This window comes from Triturus cristatus, chromosome 10, assembly GCF_964204655.1.
Source record: "Triturus cristatus chromosome 10, aTriCri1.1, whole genome shotgun sequence".
Classification (NCBI taxonomy): Eukaryota; Metazoa; Chordata; class Amphibia; order Caudata; family Salamandridae; genus Triturus; species Triturus cristatus.
In genome coordinates this window covers 134724452-134741856 of record NC_140593.1, presented here as the reverse complement: position 1 = coordinate 134741856, position 17405 = coordinate 134724452, and the positions used below count along the sequence as shown (strand labels likewise).

Sequence of the window (17405 nt, the reverse complement as noted above, 5' to 3'; positions counted from 1 at the left end):
CAGACGGCATATATGCTTCTGCCTCTAGATTGGGATGGTACCTGTTACATCGCATTCCTTTTGCCACCTGTTTTTCTAGCTCCTCCTGATTATTATCGACATGTTCATTTAGTACACAAAAGAGAGCGGAGAGATCTCCCAGTTGTCGATTATACTGAGACGGCATGGGACAAGTATGTAGATTTCAATAAAGGTATCTTTCCCTATATAGGTACAATATCAAATAGTAAGCTGATACGCAGACTAACCAAGACTCTTGAAGCTGTAGTAAACGAGACTATAGCCGCCCTAGGCAATCTGACAGAGGAACAATCAGTGATGAGAATTGTTGTTCTCCAGAATCGTCTTGTCCTTGACGTCATCCTGGCCGATAGGGGCGGAGCTTGCAGGGTCATCGGATCCAGCTGCTGCATATTCATACCAGAAAATTCGCCATCTGTATATAAAGCCATAACACGCCTTCATAAGATTGTAAGCCAGATACACGAGAATCCAGGCACTTGGACGTGGTCCGGGTGGTTTTGGAGTGTGATAGCAGCCTGGGGATGGAGAGTTCTATCCTTCCTAGGTATTGGCCTTCTTATGCTCTTCAGTTGTTGTTTATGCCTGCAATGTGGACCAGCGATTTGTGGTCTGTGTGCCACATCATGCATTCCATATCACAGTTCTCGTTCAAAATGCCGGAAGAAGAAGGAAGAAGAAATGATGCTCCATGAGCAAATCGATGGAATGATGAAGATTGATATCTCTTGAAGGGCAAGTAGGGGACAAGGAGGGAATGTGGAAATGTGGATTTTCCTGGTCAGTTATGTCCCCTATCTTGGACCCCAACGGTTCTATATACATGTTACAAGTACATGTATGTTCCCTCCAGTTCCAGTTTCTAAGACGCAAACATATGTGTGTCTACCGTCAACATGTTCTCTGTCAGATCCGCCATCTATGGGCTGGATATTCGATTCCTAAGCATGACAGGCCACCGACTTTATATGGCTAAGTTACTCCATTTTTACAGTTCAGGCGAGTAGGCCCGATTCTGTCCTCAAAGCCTTTCCCTGCTCTCTGTCTCTGACAGCTTCAGCTTGAGCTCGCATCTGTATCCATGAACTTTGTCCTACTCCCTGTGCAGCTAACGGTGCCTGCCTCGGCTAGTTTTCGCCTGTCTGCCAAGAAGCTGTATTTCACCTTCGAATTATCTATTTTGCTCTTCAGCCGATGCATTCCTGTCTAGTGATTTAGGTAAACATTTCCTTTAGCTCACAAGCAAAGGACTCAGCCTTTCCGTCCTCCTGCAAGTGATTCATAGCCCTGCTGCCATGGAAAGTTTTCTGCCCCTCACATCTCATATAGACACTTAGACGCTTGTACACGCACACACAGTTAGTATAGAATAGATTCTGTCCGAGAGTCCTTCCTTGTGAATAACATAGTTCTCTAAACATAGGATGTTAGATATGATTTGGGATTAGGTTGACTTGACCCCTCAGACTTTTCGTCTCCATATGTAGAGTTAATGTCAAGTCCCCTTCACCCCCTAGTTGCACGTCAATTACACGTCATACTGCTGCGCGCGCATCTATGCCAAGTATTATCTTATAGATCCACCTATGTCTGATAATCCTAACCAATTATGTTTCTTTTATTCCTTATTACGCCTAGTTTCGATTATGTCACTGTCACGTCATTTTTCTTATCAAATGTTACGCCTTCTACATTCGTTTCATTGTAATGCACTTATTATAAAAATGCATGTCTATCAACAAAATATTGTACTTCACTTCCTGAACCCTCGTGGTGACGGAACCTGAAGGCCGCGACTCGAGTCGGCCATTTTGAATGGAATAAAGCCCATTTAGAAACCTCTTATACCACGGATTCTGCCTCTTGTTATTTTGAGCTATTTACTTTATTTTAAGATTCCGTATGAAATTCAGTCCGGTATTTTATTTACCACAATATTATGAGGAAATTAAAATAATTTATGAATGTTCTGCTCCGTTATGTTTTAAGTAAGATGGGAGTAAATCCAAAAATGCCTCTCCTAGCATACTTCCACCACTTCTCAGGGAAAAGTTCTCCAGTGAAATGAAGGCTGGCCTTAATACCACAGATTAGTCTGTGACAAGCCATGCCAAGCCAGCTGTACTAGAGTCTTATGGTTTGTTTTAATGTCTGTTTTAATGTCTGGTCTCATACAGCCACCTGTCCTTCAGTGCTTACCCACATAGTGCTGCCTTAATCTAAAAACAAATCCTCCTTGTTAGGCTTGACGCTGAGACCAGAGTCACAAGTTCCCTCAAATATTGATTCGAAAGCTGTGTGCGAACCATTAATCTTATTGATACAGAAAAACGGTTTACTCACATAATGGCTTTTAAGATCCATCTCCGAGTAATATACTCATCAACTCTTTTCCCTCCTCTCTATGGCTTGTGCCTAGTGGTAATTGGAAGTGCAGTGTTTACATAACAAGCTGCATAACTAAATAGGAGCGACATTGGACTACAACTTTAACTTGAATATTTATCCCTGGAGAGACAGACTGACTGCCTATTTCCTTTCCTGTTGCATAAACATGATCTCCACTTAGTTTCCAGCTTTGTCTTTGCTCTTATGCTTGGTAAGTGTTATGGCAGCAAAGAAATTAAAAGTACCATACATTAAAAGACAGTTATGATAACTTATTGCTTAGCCGTAGTTTCTACATTAGGCCAGATGGACAAAGCCCTGCGGTAGAAAGTCAGAAATGTCTCCTAGGATTACACCCACGTGTTATATATTTTGTTTCGTTTTTAGGGATTTACATAGCATCCAATGGAGTACTCCATACCATTAGGCTTTGGATCTTTGGCTCCAATGTGTAAAATGTAAACATTAGCATTTTCCAACAGGTGGAAATTATGCATCTATAAGAGTAACTCAAAATGAATGTAATGTAATGTAAAGAGGATTTGTATAGCGCATTACCACCCTACAGGTATCTTGGCGCTAAGAGAATACCTTGATGTTATAATGTTATAGCATGCGAGATCAATCATTTCGAAAAGTACATGAACCCAGTTAGAGAGGGCAGACGAAATCAGAAGATGGAACAGTAACATTGCATCTGTATATTATTTCTCCCTCGGGAATAACCATGTCTTCAGTATCTTCCTGAATTGCATTGAATTCTCACTCCGCCTGATGTTGGATGGAAGCTCATTCCACAGTCGTGAGGCTACTGAGCTGAAAGCTCTTCCTCCTGTCCAAGCTCTTTTAAATCTTGGGATATTGACCAGATTTGCTGTTAGCGAGCGGAGATTTCTTGCAGGAGTATACCACGTACATTTTCTCCGAAGTGGGCTAGGGCCCAGGCCCTAAATTAAATGAATACATACATTTTTCTCTCCAAAAGGAACTTTACGCTACTCTCTCATTAAATCTGGGTGATGTTGTCTTCTCATTGCCCTCCTAGAAACAAACCATCTCACAAAATTATTGTGTATTGAAGAGGTGGGAAACTTTCTGCAATAAGCACATAACTGCCTATGAGCTTTCAGTTTGTGTTTGTTCATTTTGTTTTGTGAGTGTGCCCAGAAATGCCAACAGTTTTGCCTTTAATTCTTCAAATTCTAGACATCTGCCTTCCCTTCGATTCTGCTATTCAATAACTATCCCCCCATTTTGTTTCTGCTATTTGTATCCAAGATCCTAGAAAAACACATTAACAAACCGCTCTTAGTTTCTTGAATCCAGCAAATGTCTAGATTTAGTGCAATCTCTACTTTTGCCCAATTCATAATACAGAATTCAGCAATTTTGACATAACTCCAATCACAAGTGGATCTAGGTGGAAGGGCTGCCCTGATCCTTCTTAATCTCTCAGCAGCAGCAGATATGTTGCTGCATCCTGACTAAACTAACTGCTTTTGGTATTATTGATGATTTTTTTCTCTGGTTTCAGTCTTTCCTCCTGTTCACTTGGCACCTTTCAGACCCACCTTAAAATCTATTAAATGTTGAGGTCCCTCTGGGATACTTTCTGAGTCCCACTCTCTTCAAATTCTGTGTGACACCTCTAGCAGGACTCATCCACATTGTTGGTCTTTCTCTTGTGACTTATTACTTTTAAACTTAATTCAGACAAAATGTAGGTGGTTATCATCAGAGGACCTCCCACCATGTGGTTCCATGACTGGTGCCTAACTGGTTTTGGTACTGAATTTAGGATTCCTTTTTGACGAGGGTTCGTCAATCTCTTCTCCGGTTATCTGGACGGCGGCCAACATTTTTCTTATGGATGCTCAGGAATTCGTCCTGATGCTCCTCATTGACTCTAGCAAATCTATCATCGGAGTGATTATTCTCTACCATCTAGTTTCACTCCAACTCGGTTTTCCCAATTACAATCTATCCAGAATTTAGCATTCAGAATGCTGTGGCTCTCCTTACTCATGCACACACCCAGCTAACCAGTGTACCTTGCCACCTGTTGCTCGTTGGAATCTCTTCAATCCTCTCTCTGGTTATTAGTGCTTTCTATCAATCTCTATAATCAGCAGTGTATTTTCCACCCCTTTATCTCTACCCACTCTTTGTTCTGTTTACCTTATGCTGCTCCAGCTTACAACCATCCACATAAACCGCTTTGGTAGTCCTTTTTTTTTTTTCTGCCTTAGTGCTAAGCATTTTTTCAAGTCTCTTCTGTAAAATTAACTATATTTGGTACTGTACAGCCAGAGGGAGACTAGCCTTTCATGTTCCTTCAAAAAAGGTTATTAAGACTAAGTCAGAGAATAGAGTTCCTGTCCCTCTTCATCTCACTCCACACATTTGTGTCTTCCCCCCCTCAGTCCAAGATCCCAATCTTCAAAGTGTACATGAAAAGTATGTAATCCACTGCCATCTTCATATCCCGTTTAACACCAACCTCATTCACCATTGACCCATGTGATCATTCCGAATTATTTTTTTCTCTCTCTCCTCCTGTCTTCACTATATCCTCCTAGAAAGTACTTGATGTCCATGACTTAGGAATTATCTTCTAAAACAATTGTTAGAAAGTAGAGATGCCAAGTAATCAGACCTTTTCAGCTTGTTTTATTTCCAGGTACCACTGTTCCAAAAGGACAACGAATGTCATTTTCCTATGGCCATGTTGTATCAAAGCATACTTCTTCTGGCTATGGAGCGTGGCTAAGTATTTGCTCAAAAGATCACTACATTGCCCTTCTATTCTCTCAGAGTACCTAAGACTGTTGAGACCTATCTCAAATATGCTGTTAACAAGACTTGGTGCATTTCCATGCATTTCCTCAGACAACTTTATCACCAACTTGTTTCTGCTTCGTCTAACCTTTCAAACAAGCATTGGGTCTGGCTTGCACAAAGGTATAGCAGGAAATACTCTGGGGTGGTAACCTCGCCCTGTGCCAAACAAATGCCTTAACTGTGGTCTATCTATATATGGCAGTGGCAATAAGCTTTCAGGTTTGTGACTTCCCTCATTGTTTTTTTGAGGTGGTAATTCTGCTGCTCAATCAGTGAGGAGCCTTGTTGGTGGCAAATGTGCTTTCTAGAGAGATACCAAGTGCTAAGCATAATAATTCAACCTTGTGCCCTATCTGAATTCAAATCCTTGTAATTTATGATGAGCCCATAGATTCATATCATATTCTCTCAGCATAAGGATGCATGATTTAACAAGTCAGGTTACCTGATCTAATCAATGGCATTTGTGAAGGCCCCAAGCTTATTGAGGGGCACTGTCTGCACTCACCATAAAAAAGCAGACTTTGGTCATTCCAATGGCTTATCCAAAACCATATAATGTGTAAAGTGTCCAAAACTGACAGAGGCATATCACGCGCACTCACAGTAAGGGTATAGGCCTGGTTAGGTCCTCTGGCAGTCCAAACCATATAACTTAGCACTAGTCTACGCTCATAGATGTGGGCACTTGACCAGACTAGCATTAAGTGAGCGAAAAGTATTGAGGTCGGCTTAATAGAAGAGCAAACTGTCCTTGTTAGGTAGACGTTGTGACAAAATTAATTAGTGCTGTCAATTATTTGTTTGAGAACTTCACTCTGAGTGTGATGTCTTGATTTCCTGTTGTGTGAACACATATCCTCCCCAATGATGGACAAGTATGTTAAACAATGTAAAAAGATTTGAAAAGGAGAAGATGTTGCAGTTCTCAACAAATATTGGCCTGGCTGTGATTAGAGTTGGTGCAAGTTTTTCATGCTGCCCAACATGTATACAGATAATCTCCACAAAAACATCAGGTGTATTGCAGAAAATGCCCATTTTGTGGGTCGATGAACCTAGCCGTAAACAGGTTAACTGGCGGATGTCTCACAGAGCTGAATGTTCGCTTCTGAAACTTGCAGATTTCATCAGGTTCCCAATTATAATCCCAGAAAGCTATCTTAGATAGCAATGCTTTCAAGTTTAGTAAGTGGAGTACCATTAAATTCGGTGAAAGTAATGACCGTTATTTGCAGTGCTAAGAAACTGCAAAAGTGTGACATGAAGAGCTGTAAAATAAATACATTTGTTGTTGTTGATAATATTATTACAACCAGAGCAATAACATTCACTCTTAAATCTGCCTCTTGACCTACAGTATCAGGCCCCCATTCTGTTGCTATCCAGTCCAAGCTTTCTAAGATTTTAGGGACTTAAGCCTTCCTTTAGAAGTGGGTAGTAAAATACCATATACCCAATGTTGTCAGATGCCAGTAAACACACATCTCCGTTCCTCTGCCTCATGCAGAGCATAGGAAAATGGTTCCAAATACGGCACGCCCTTGGAAATGGTGTTGGAGCAGCCATCCTGTTTAGAGGAGCCACTGCATCCCATTTTCTGCCAGCCGCTTTCTTGTCTGGGGCTGCCATATAAACCTTGGTGGTTCAGGAGAGAAAGTCTTGCAGGACCTCCCACATGCTGGTGTAGAAAACTCCTGGCCTAAGTGAGGACATAACATTCTGACAGTCTACTTTACTGACATGGTGGACCTGCCATTGTTATTCATATTCCAAGAGATGCCTCTTGATGGTGAGTTGGAGCTGCTTAGGTGGACAGGGGGACGGGAAGACTTCCAGCCCAGTTAAAAGGCAGCCACCTTGCCAAACTATAAATGATGCCCATAGTGTTCAAAAGCCCCGCGTAGAACAGTTTGTTTTAATACAGTGGACCATACAATGGACTTCTGCTAGCTGAAAGTTCAAAAGGTTATTTATAAGGGGTTTATATGTTTCCTTTCTCTCTTTAATTCAAAGGCTGTCAAGGTACAATCTTGGTGTATGTTAGTTTAACTCTTTTTATTCTTTGTGTTGAATGGAATTCAGTAGTTTTTTGAGAAATTAAGGTTAAAAAAATGTAGATATTTCATACCACAGAGGATCCACACCACACGTGCGACAGATCCACAAGCTCACCCACACATTGTGTTTGGCTTGCCGCAACCTGCAGGAAAAGTTGTGATCGCCATCCTAAATAAAAACCAAATAAAATATACAGGGGTGGGGTAGAGGCACCCTGACCCCCTCCACCATCAGGCCTTTGGGGGAGGGGTCCTACAGGGATCCCCACCACCCACCCCTGGCCAAATTCCGTAAAGTTTGGGGAGGGATGCTGGCATTCCGCGGATCCCCCGTGTTTCCCAAAGTGACACCTCTGGGCACGGGGAGGTGCATATGGCTAACAAGTGAGGCAGGATAATTGATGCCTAGAAGGAAGGTACTGGATGTCCTGGTACTGTGTACCTTTTTTAATGTCTTTAATGCCCTCTACATCCTCCTTAAGATTGTTCATGATTCTCAAACCTTAAGTAAAAGAGTCCATAATGACCTACAGTACTGAGGTTATAACGGGTGAATAGCATCTCCTTTTCTGTTCGAAATCAGTAAACTGACTCTCAGATATTTTTTATTGTTTGAAGCTTTAGTTTTTTTTTTTTTTTTTTTTTTTTTAGATTAACCCACTTTCAGTTGAAAAGGTGGCACTTGTTTGCTCAAAGCTGAGTTGGTTTCTATTTGCAAGTATACAAAAAGTTATATTCCAAGGCACACAGGTAATCACAATGTCGTTTTTGTGTTACACTGGAAGGGAATATAACCGCATTTTACAGGTGAATAACTTCATCTGCAAGCCAAAAGAATACAGCAAAAGACAGTACTAGTGTTCACTGTTTTTCTACATTTTGTGGATCCAGGCAAACTAATCTTGTAAATGTGAACAAATAACCTATATTTACATTTTTCTTTTCCTTTAGAGCGGAGTCGTTGAAGGATTCTATGGCCAAGCCTTCTAAAGAGAAGCAACCTTCAAATCAGCCAGTTCAGCCCACCAGAACCTACTTTCCACTAGGACCGGACTTTTCCTTAACTGACAAACAACAGCCAGTCCGAGCAGCTTCCAATACAGATCCTTCACGCCCAAAGTATACCACAGAGGAGATTGAGGTGCTAAGGTGCGGCTGAGGGGGGTGGGGTACTACCTGGTATAGAATATAAGTTGAGGAATCCATCTTGAAGTGCTGTTTTGTACATTGATTTGTAGGAATAACAGTGATGAATAGTATATAACAATGAAAGTTGTTAGCGCAAGGTAGATGCAAGTCATTCAAAGAAAATACCTACATCTGGTGCACCTGAACGGGTGCCTTTAAGTTTCCCAATATGCAGTAAGCAGTTACTGTTGTAAATCTGCCATCATAATAGAAGTTTGAATTCAGTAGACAGAGTGAACCGGGGCAAAGGAAAAGGTCCCAGAAAATAAAAATATTAACACATAACTGTGCATTTAGTCTTCGATTTGCTGATCTCAAATGCAATTGCGTGCAATTAATATTCGTTTTTTACTCTGTGTGTGCAAGGTAGCCATTTACATTATTTGTGTGTTGAATCTCTGGAGCCTGTTTGTGGGATTCCAGTAAAGTCAAGGTCAAATCCATTCTTATCTAAATCCTTAAGCTAGGTTTAACATGTTCTAGATGGATACGAAAGATGGGAATAATGCATTTACAGCCTAAACTTATTAGTGGTTTATTTTAGCGGGCTAATGATACTTTATCCATCACTATAGAGTAAACATTTAATGCATTCATTAGGGATATAATATAATAAAGGGGGCTTGTAAAGCGCATGGTGACGCCATCCCGGCGTGTCCCCGCGCTGTGGAGAAAAGTCAGGGCCAAGAGAGGGAAGTTAAAGAGAAAACAGATGGGTTTTTAGAAGTTTTCTGAACAAGGTCTCTGAATCCGCTAGCCTGATACTCATGGGGAGAGAGTTCCATTCTTTGGCAGCCATAACACGAAAAGAACAGCCACCCATTCTGGCTTTCTTGACGCGGGGAATTTTAAGCAATCCAGTTCCCCCAGAGCGGAGAGTTCTATTAGGCTCGTAGGGGATAGCCAGATCTGTCATGTAAAGGGGAGCTTTGTGTGAGATGATCCTATGGCACATTAGAAGTGCTTTAAATAGGACTCTCTTTTTTATGGGGAGCCAGTGCAGAGTGGCTAGGGCTGGCATAGAGGCTGATCTTTTCGGAAGTCTAAGGACTAGGCGTGCTGCTGTGTTTTGGAGTGCTTGAAGTCTCCTGATGTTTTTTTGTGTTGTTCCGAGCAGAAGCACATTACCATAGTCTATCCTCGAGGTCACTAGAGCTTGGGTCATAGTGCGCCTGGCTTCAAGAGGGAGGAGGTCTAGGGTACGGTTCAAGGTCTTCATCACCCCGAAGCATTTCCCTACCACTTTGTGTACATGGTTGTCATAAGAGAGTCTGGGATCAACCCAGATCCCCAGATTCTTAGCTGCTTTGCAGGGAGTGGGTAACGGCCCCAGACAAGATGGCCACCACTCCTTGGTCCAGCTCGCATCCCTTCCGCCAATTACCAAAACCTCCGTTTTTGAGCCATTTAGCTTCAGGCAGTGCTGGGTCATCCAGCCTGCCAGAGCCTGCATGCAGGTTTTAAAGTTGTTGGCATCAATGGAGGGTGCTTGGGACAGGGAAATGAGGAGTTGGGTGTCGTTGGCATATGAGACTAATTCAATGCCGAACGATTCAACCACTTCAGCCAAGGGGGCCATGTAAAGATTGAACAGGGTGGGGCTCAGGGCGGAGCCCTGAGGTACCCCCTGTTCTAAAGCTATGCTATTAGAGCGATGCATGCCTCTCTGAACCTGGAAGCAGCGGTTGGTGAGAAAGGCTTTAAGCCAGCCCAGTGCTTCCTGGGTGACCCCGGCTTTGTTCAGACACTGCAGCAAGATGGAATGTGCCACAGTGTCGAACGCGGCACTAAGGTCAAGCATAATCAATGCCATAGTCTGGCCCTCATCCGCGCCTGCTCGTAAGGTTTCGGTCGCTCTCAGAAGGGCGGTTTCAGTAGAATATCCTGCCCTAAACCCAGATTGAGAGCTGTGGAAGGCATTATTAGACTCTAGATGGGCCATGAGTTGGCTGTTAGCTATTTTTTCGGCCACCTTCGCCAGATAAGGTAACAGCGAAATGGGCCGTAGGTTTTCTAGGATATCCTGACTTATGTTCGATTTTTTCTTTATCGGAAGTACAATGGCTTTCTTCCACTCCACAGGGAGGGTGGCCGTAGAAAAGGAGAGTTGGAGAATATGTCTAAAGTGTGGTTCTAAGACTTTAAGGCTAGCTGCTAATATCTTAGGAGGGGCAGGATCCCGAGGGGAGCCTGATTTGATGCTTTTACAGATATTATTTAAGGTTGTAGTAGAAGGGACAGAAAAGCAGTATAGGCATGCCTTAGCATGAGTAATCTCCAGATTCTCAGTAAAGTCAGAGCCCAAGGGCAGATCCTTAGAGAAGTTTGCATAGATGTTGGTGATTTTGCTGGCAAAGTATTGAGCAATATTATTGCAAGATTCAACAGAGTCACTCTGGGCATTGCTCTCATTAGATACCACCGAGATTTCTTTGAAAATTTTAAAGAGCTCCTTTGAGGAGTTCTCAGCCTCTCCAATGCGGGTCTTATAATGAAGTGCTTTAGCGGAACGAATAAGTTTATAGTATCTCGCTTGCGCTTTTTTATATTGGTTTTTGGCTGTAGGGCAAAATTTAATGCGCCATTCACGTTCCAGTTTTTTGCATGCAGATTTTGCAACCTGAAGTTCAGAAGTAAACCACGGGGAGGGTTTTCTCATTTTCTTGTTAATTATTGACCTACGGGTAGGAGCGGTATTATCTAGGGCAGTTAGGACACAGTTCTTAAGGCATGTATAGGCAGCCTCACAGTCGGACCCTCCAGGAGGTCCTGCCGCTTCAAGATTGTCGATAAAGGTGTCTAAGTTGAAGTTTTTCCACTTTCGACATTGGTAAATCTGCGTACTATCACTCCTAGTTTCAGACTCGGACACCCATATTTGTAAGGGAATGACAAAGTGGTCAGACCAAGGAACGGGTATTGGAGGAAGCGCTTCTACTCCATTCCAGTTGCCAAATATGGGGTCGAGCAGGTGACCTTGTCTGTGAGTAGGCTCCTGGTTTTTTAGAGTTAGCTGCAGGGAGAGTAATTCATCTTTTATACAGGAGGCATCCTTGTCTTGGACATCATCAAAATGAATGTTCATGTCGCCAAGTACCAGGAGTCTGGATTTCCTCAAGGCGAGATGTGCTGTCGCCTCTACTAGGCTAGCTGTAAAATCAAACAGTCTGCCTGGGGGTCTGTATATAAGAATACCTGATAAGGAGTGTTGGGGCCCCAGTGAGATAGTGAATGAAGCAGCTTCGCAGTGGTCAATTGTCAGGGGGAATAGGGAGCATTCCAGTGGGGCTCTAACAGCAATAGCTATTCCTCCACCCCTACTGTCTTGCCTGTCAAGTCTAGCGAGAGAATATCCAGGAGGCAGCGCCTCTATGATGTCTGGGTCAGAGTGTTCGCCAAGCCAGGTTTCAGTTAACAGCAATATATCAAGTGCTTCATCCTCAAGTAGATTATAGACTTGGATGCAGTGTTTACTGAGAGATCTACAGTTAAGCAATGCGGCTTTTATCAGTTTTTTAGGGGGGACTGTTATGGAGCCCACTTCAGGAGTAAAAGGGCACATAGAACAGTTGTGTACTGATAAAGCCTTCATAGAGTGTAGACATGGTAGTGTTATAGCAGGACGGAGATTCAACAAAGTTTGTTTATCGTACCGTAGGTGGAGGGGGTTTGGTAGGCCAGGGTGTATGGCCCCGCGCCCCGTCCGGCCGCGGACGGGCGCAGACGGGCTTGACTTTGGCTCGACTTCGGCGCGCTTCCGGCGCGCCCGCTGCACGCGTCCGCTGCGCGGTCGCTGGCCAACACACATTTATAGGCAGTAGGGGCCACTAGAGCGCTGACCTGGCCGCTCGAGCCCGGAAGTGCTGGCTCCTCCTCACCCTCCGCAACAATCGCCCAGAAATGGACGCGGCGGACCGGGGCGGGAGTCGGCAAGGAAGTGAGTGACAGAAAAATAAGTGAACACACAGAACTTTTTAAAATTTAGCCTACTCGCTAAAGTTAAAATATCACGCTGTGAATCAGCGCTAACGGTGTGACACATACAATAAAACACAGCACGAGCGGATAGAGCCTGCCACTGCCACCGGCAAGACTCTTCTCCACAGCGCGACTGCGTGAGGCAGCAGATTAAGTACACATCGCCTACAACGCCACTAGAGCGCTGACCTGGCCGCTCGAGCCCGGAAGTGCTGGCTCCTCCTCACCCTCTGCAACAATCGCCCAGAAATGGACGCGGCGGACCGGGGCGGGAGTCGGCAAGGAAGTGAGTGACAGAAAAATAAGTGAACACACAGAACTTTTTAAAATTTAGCCTACTCGCTAAAGTTAAAATATCACGCTGTGAATCAGCGCTAACGGTGTGACACATACAATAAAACACAGCACGAGCGGATAGAGCCTGCCACTGCCACCGGCAAGACTCTTCTCCACAGCGCGACTGCGTGAGGCAGCAGATTAAGTACACATCGCCTACAACGCCACTAGAGCGCTGACCTGGCCGCTCGAGCCCGGAAGTGCTGGCTCCTCCTCACCCTCCGCAACAATCGCCCAGAAATGGACGCGGCGGACCGGGGCGGGAGTCGGCAAGGAAGTGAGTGACAGAAAAATAAGTGAACACACAGAACTTTTTAAAATTTAGCCTACTCGCTAAAGTTAAAATATCACGCTGTGAATCAGCGCTAACGGTGTGACACATACAATAAAACACAGCACGAGCGGATAGAGCCTGCCACTGCCACCGGCAAGACTCTTCTCCACCAGGGATGAGTCCAAAGAAGCAGAACTTGAATAACGAGCAGCCGCTCACTAAATGTGCTGTTGGGGTAGGATTTGCCCCCCACTTACTCCCAGCATTTAGCACTATTTTCGTAGTGCAGATTGCACCCTTGTGTGTAAAGTGGACGCAAGGATGCATATTGAGCTAAGAAACTGAGATAAATGTAACAGAATACAAATAGCCAGTGCAAGCGGCCGCATGTGCTCTTGCGGTATTATTCCCCCCCCCCCAAATTACTCTTAATTATGCAAGCAGGAGTAATAGCATAATTATCAGTAACTCCGCGTCTAACAGTTATGCGGAATTAACAATATTACTCCTGCTTAATTAAAATACCTTTCAGACCTAGTAGTGTTAGTACTCTGGGGCGTAACATAGGCCCCAGCAGGCTCTGTCACATAGTCGGGTCCCCTAACCTTCAGTGTTTGGGGTCCCCATTCATCTCAAGTCTAAAGAATGCCTGCTAGATATTAGACTCGGGAACCCCCTCATCACATTCTTCAAGGGGTCCCCATAATTTTGCGCTATGCCACTGTTAATGCTGCAGGGAGATTGCCTTATTGGGCAGATAAGTAAATGGAGCTTCCCTTCTCAATTTGCGAAATCAGTCGCACCCTTGTGGCCTGAGAAATCAGTCCCCCTGCAGATTGAGGCCTCATACACTTCTAGTTGTCATTGCTGGGAAGTGGCCTTAGTTTCCTCATTGGTGTGACACTCTTCTGTAACTGAAACATAGGGACTTTCATCTCAAGGAACGGGGAGTTGGACTCTGTATTCAAGTAACGGAGCCAGCACCCACTCCGCTTTTCTGTCTACACAAGACCCAGGTCAGCACAGGTAAGGACCTTGTGACCCAGTGACCTGAGTTTGAAAGGTCAAGCTAACTTCTTAACTAAAACCTGCACTTTTTATATGAGAGTGCTGGCTAAGTTCAGACCTATTATGTCTGAAGAGGGGCAAGCCCGCATCATATGAGATATAGTGGATTCAAAACTCAATTACTGTTGTCAGTATTTGTTATTGATGCTACTAAAAAGTCTTGGTCACCTATAAAAGATAACGACTTCGGGACAAGACTCACCTTACCTGGTACCTCTGTGACCAGTGAATTACTGTCGAGCATTTATCAAGTGAGGTTCAGTGATCTGAAACATCTTTCATTGGAATAAAACTTTGTGGGAACCTACCGCTAACATACAGTTGCCTGGGTCAATGCTATTTTTCTAAAATATTTGAAAATGTACTTGTAACTGAGTGGTATTGGTATGTATCCACAGCAAATTATCTTTGAATTTAATATTATTTATTTTTGATTGTTTATAATTTGTATTCCTTTTATATTTGTATGTGCTGCCAAGCAACGGTTTATGGCACTTAATGTAATATTTGAAGTTAATATTTAAAAACTGCACAGGAGGAGCTAAAGTATGGTTCAATTGATGAGCGACCACACAGGCAGGCTTGTACTGCATAGTTTCATCTGTCTGTTCTGATGCGCTATCCAACAAGATAAAGTTGGAAAATAAATTATTTTTCTCACCAGGTGTAGTCATTTTGTATGTTAAAAGGCTACTCTGTACCTGAATAACTGTGTGTATATGTTATGCTTTTCAGGAGGACGTCCAAGATTAATGGTGTTGAATATGTTCCTTTTATGTCAGTTGATCTGAGGGAGCGATTTGCCTTTCCAGTACCATATTCGTAAGTGTATACTGGTTCAGTTTCTTTGGTAGCTCGATTTATATAGTGAAATATGCCCTTTGTCCCTACATTTGAAATCACATCATACTCTGCTGTGAATAAGGACTTATCAATGTTGTAATTTGACCTGTTTGTTATTACATATTGGCAAAGTGGGTTGTATTTGCTAAAACCCTTTTTTTTTTGTAAATCAGTCTTTTACCTTTGCTATATTTCCCCAGTGAGCTCTAGTCCCCTTTAATTTAATTTGTATTATTGTTTACATTTTTTCATGCATGGATTAAGGTATTTGGTTAATTTTTATTTGTCTTACTTTACTTCACTGTGGAGATGCAATGAGTTAATAAACTTGAAATTAATTCTGTCCCAAGTAGTGCGGTGTTTGTGTTTGTAATATGAAAACTAAAAAAACAAATCTTAGAATGCAAAAGTGATATTGACTTGAAATGAAAAATCTCACTGGTTATTTATCTCACATATGACATGAGCCATGTTGAACTTTGTATGTTGGAGCACACTTTGGTAAATCACTTCCACTGTTTGTTTTGAAAAATACAGTTGTGTTAGTGACTGAAGCAACAGCTAAACTTGGGTAGGACACAAGTGAAATACATTAATTGTACTATTCATTTTTTGTGAAAATTAGGCTGCCAGCCTTGGACTTGAACTGCTTGCCTCACAGATAGTGTCAATATTAATTTAGAGGATGATTGAAAACCTTCTTTAAATTATATATTGAAAGATTACGTTGATTGTCAAATCACCTGTAACAAGTGTGTTGTTTTGCCCACAGAGATAAACTGGGAAAATTGGCGTTGTCACCGAAACAGAAAGCTATGTTTTCCAGATGGGTACGACCAGATGATATAAGCAACAACCCCACCATGATCTATACTGTCTCCAGTTTCAGCATTAAGCAAGTAAGCTCATTTTAATTATTTGTTGTGTTGTGTAGATGAACAGCACCGTACGTTATTATTTAATCAGTGGTTCTGCTCCTGGCTTTGTTTTTAATTGTGCTCTTTTTTTAACGGGTGATCATTCTAGTACTCTTAGAGTGGTCTCAATTGTGGTGAACACTTCTTAATATTTCCTCCCTCTATTAGCTAAAAGGACTAAGAAGTGTTCAGTGATCCTTGCTCTTCTGATTGAAAGATGAACTGTGCCTTTCTTACACTACACAGCATTGTGGGATGCTGCAAGAGCATTGTACCGTTAAAGTCGCAGAGTCCAGTTTTGGCAAAGTGTTTAAAATAGCAGACTTTTCTTTGCAACTTAAGTTAATTAAAACTAGCCTATTTTTGTTAGTGTGTGTGTATGTTTTTCTGTATTAAAGCTTGGATAGGCACTGCTGTTTTTACGTATAAAGAGCTACCCATTGTAGAAAATGTGGTTTGAGATCCTACTCTTGGGCAAAGATATTTAGTGTGTTTGACAATACCAAACATGGACAGCTTGAATGAGAAGTTACTAACTTTGCCTTCTGTTCTAGGATAGGCAGGTCCTCCGTTGTGAAAGAATACTAAATTAGTTTTGTGCCTTTACTCGTAACCAATAAAGAAGATTTGTCAGAGTATGTATGATGTGATCTCATGTTTTGGAGGTTGAAAACCAGTTTGGCAGTCTTGTTTTGAATTGGTTTAAAATTAAATTGGTGATGGAGTATAGTATATACACACAATCCAATTTGATAAATGTAAGACCTGGAGGAGTGCGATGAGTTGCAGTGGATACGTTTTACGCCAGAATAAGTTGGTAATTGTATTTTGTTTTAAAAGTTGGGTTCCATTCTTTTGAATTAGTAGTTCTACCAGATTTTGCATGATCCTGACGATGTAGCCATGGCTAGGTGTGGGTAGAAAACTGGTAAAAGCCATGAGCAGGTTGTGTTGGGGAAGCTCTACAGTCCTCTCTATCCCAGCAACCTTGTAGTGTAAATAAAGTTCATCTAAAGTTTTCTGTAGTCCTTATAACTTTTAGCAACTTTGGGATATATTTGGCTGTGAATTATGAGGCGATGTTGGGTGGTAGCGCTGAGAGTCACACTTGAAAGAAAGGTAACTTAATGTGCTGACTTGGTGTTTGATGAGCTTAGATTTGTCAAAAAAGGTTATAAGTGTATCATAGAGTCATTGACAGGAAATGCTGTGGTTTGATACTCTTAGGGCTCGATTTGGATGTCAGGCAGGGAGCCTACGACCAGTGGTCGGAGGCTCTCTGCCCATCCTCCTGAGGTTTCCCTCCCACCGCCATATTTTGATCCCAGCGGTCGGAGGGAAAACCACAAGGGGATTCCTCTCCATCTCTGACGGGCTCTGTGTGTCGGAAGAGGAACAAAATAGTATTGACGGCAGAGTCCGTCTCGGCTCCGCCATCAGAATTACACTGTCTGTTTCCGACAGCCAATTCATGTCAGCCTTTTCAACATG

General features: G+C 42.7%; 1 protein-coding gene across 6 annotated transcripts in view; it reads left to right on the top strand.

Moving 5' to 3' along the window:
- Positions 1-17405, top strand: part of CAPN7 (calpain 7) — a 371178-nt gene that overhangs the window by 134577 nt on the left and 219196 nt on the right. For all 6 annotated transcript variants that reach the window (XM_085630640.1, XM_085630642.1, XM_085630639.1 and 3 more), the window contains 3 exons: positions 8262-8459; positions 14890-14976; positions 15770-15896. In XM_085630640.1, coding sequence (XP_085486766.1) covers positions 8262-8459; positions 14890-14976; positions 15770-15896 — 412 coding nt within the window. The remainder of the gene's footprint in view (positions 1-8261; positions 8460-14889; positions 14977-15769; positions 15897-17405) is intronic.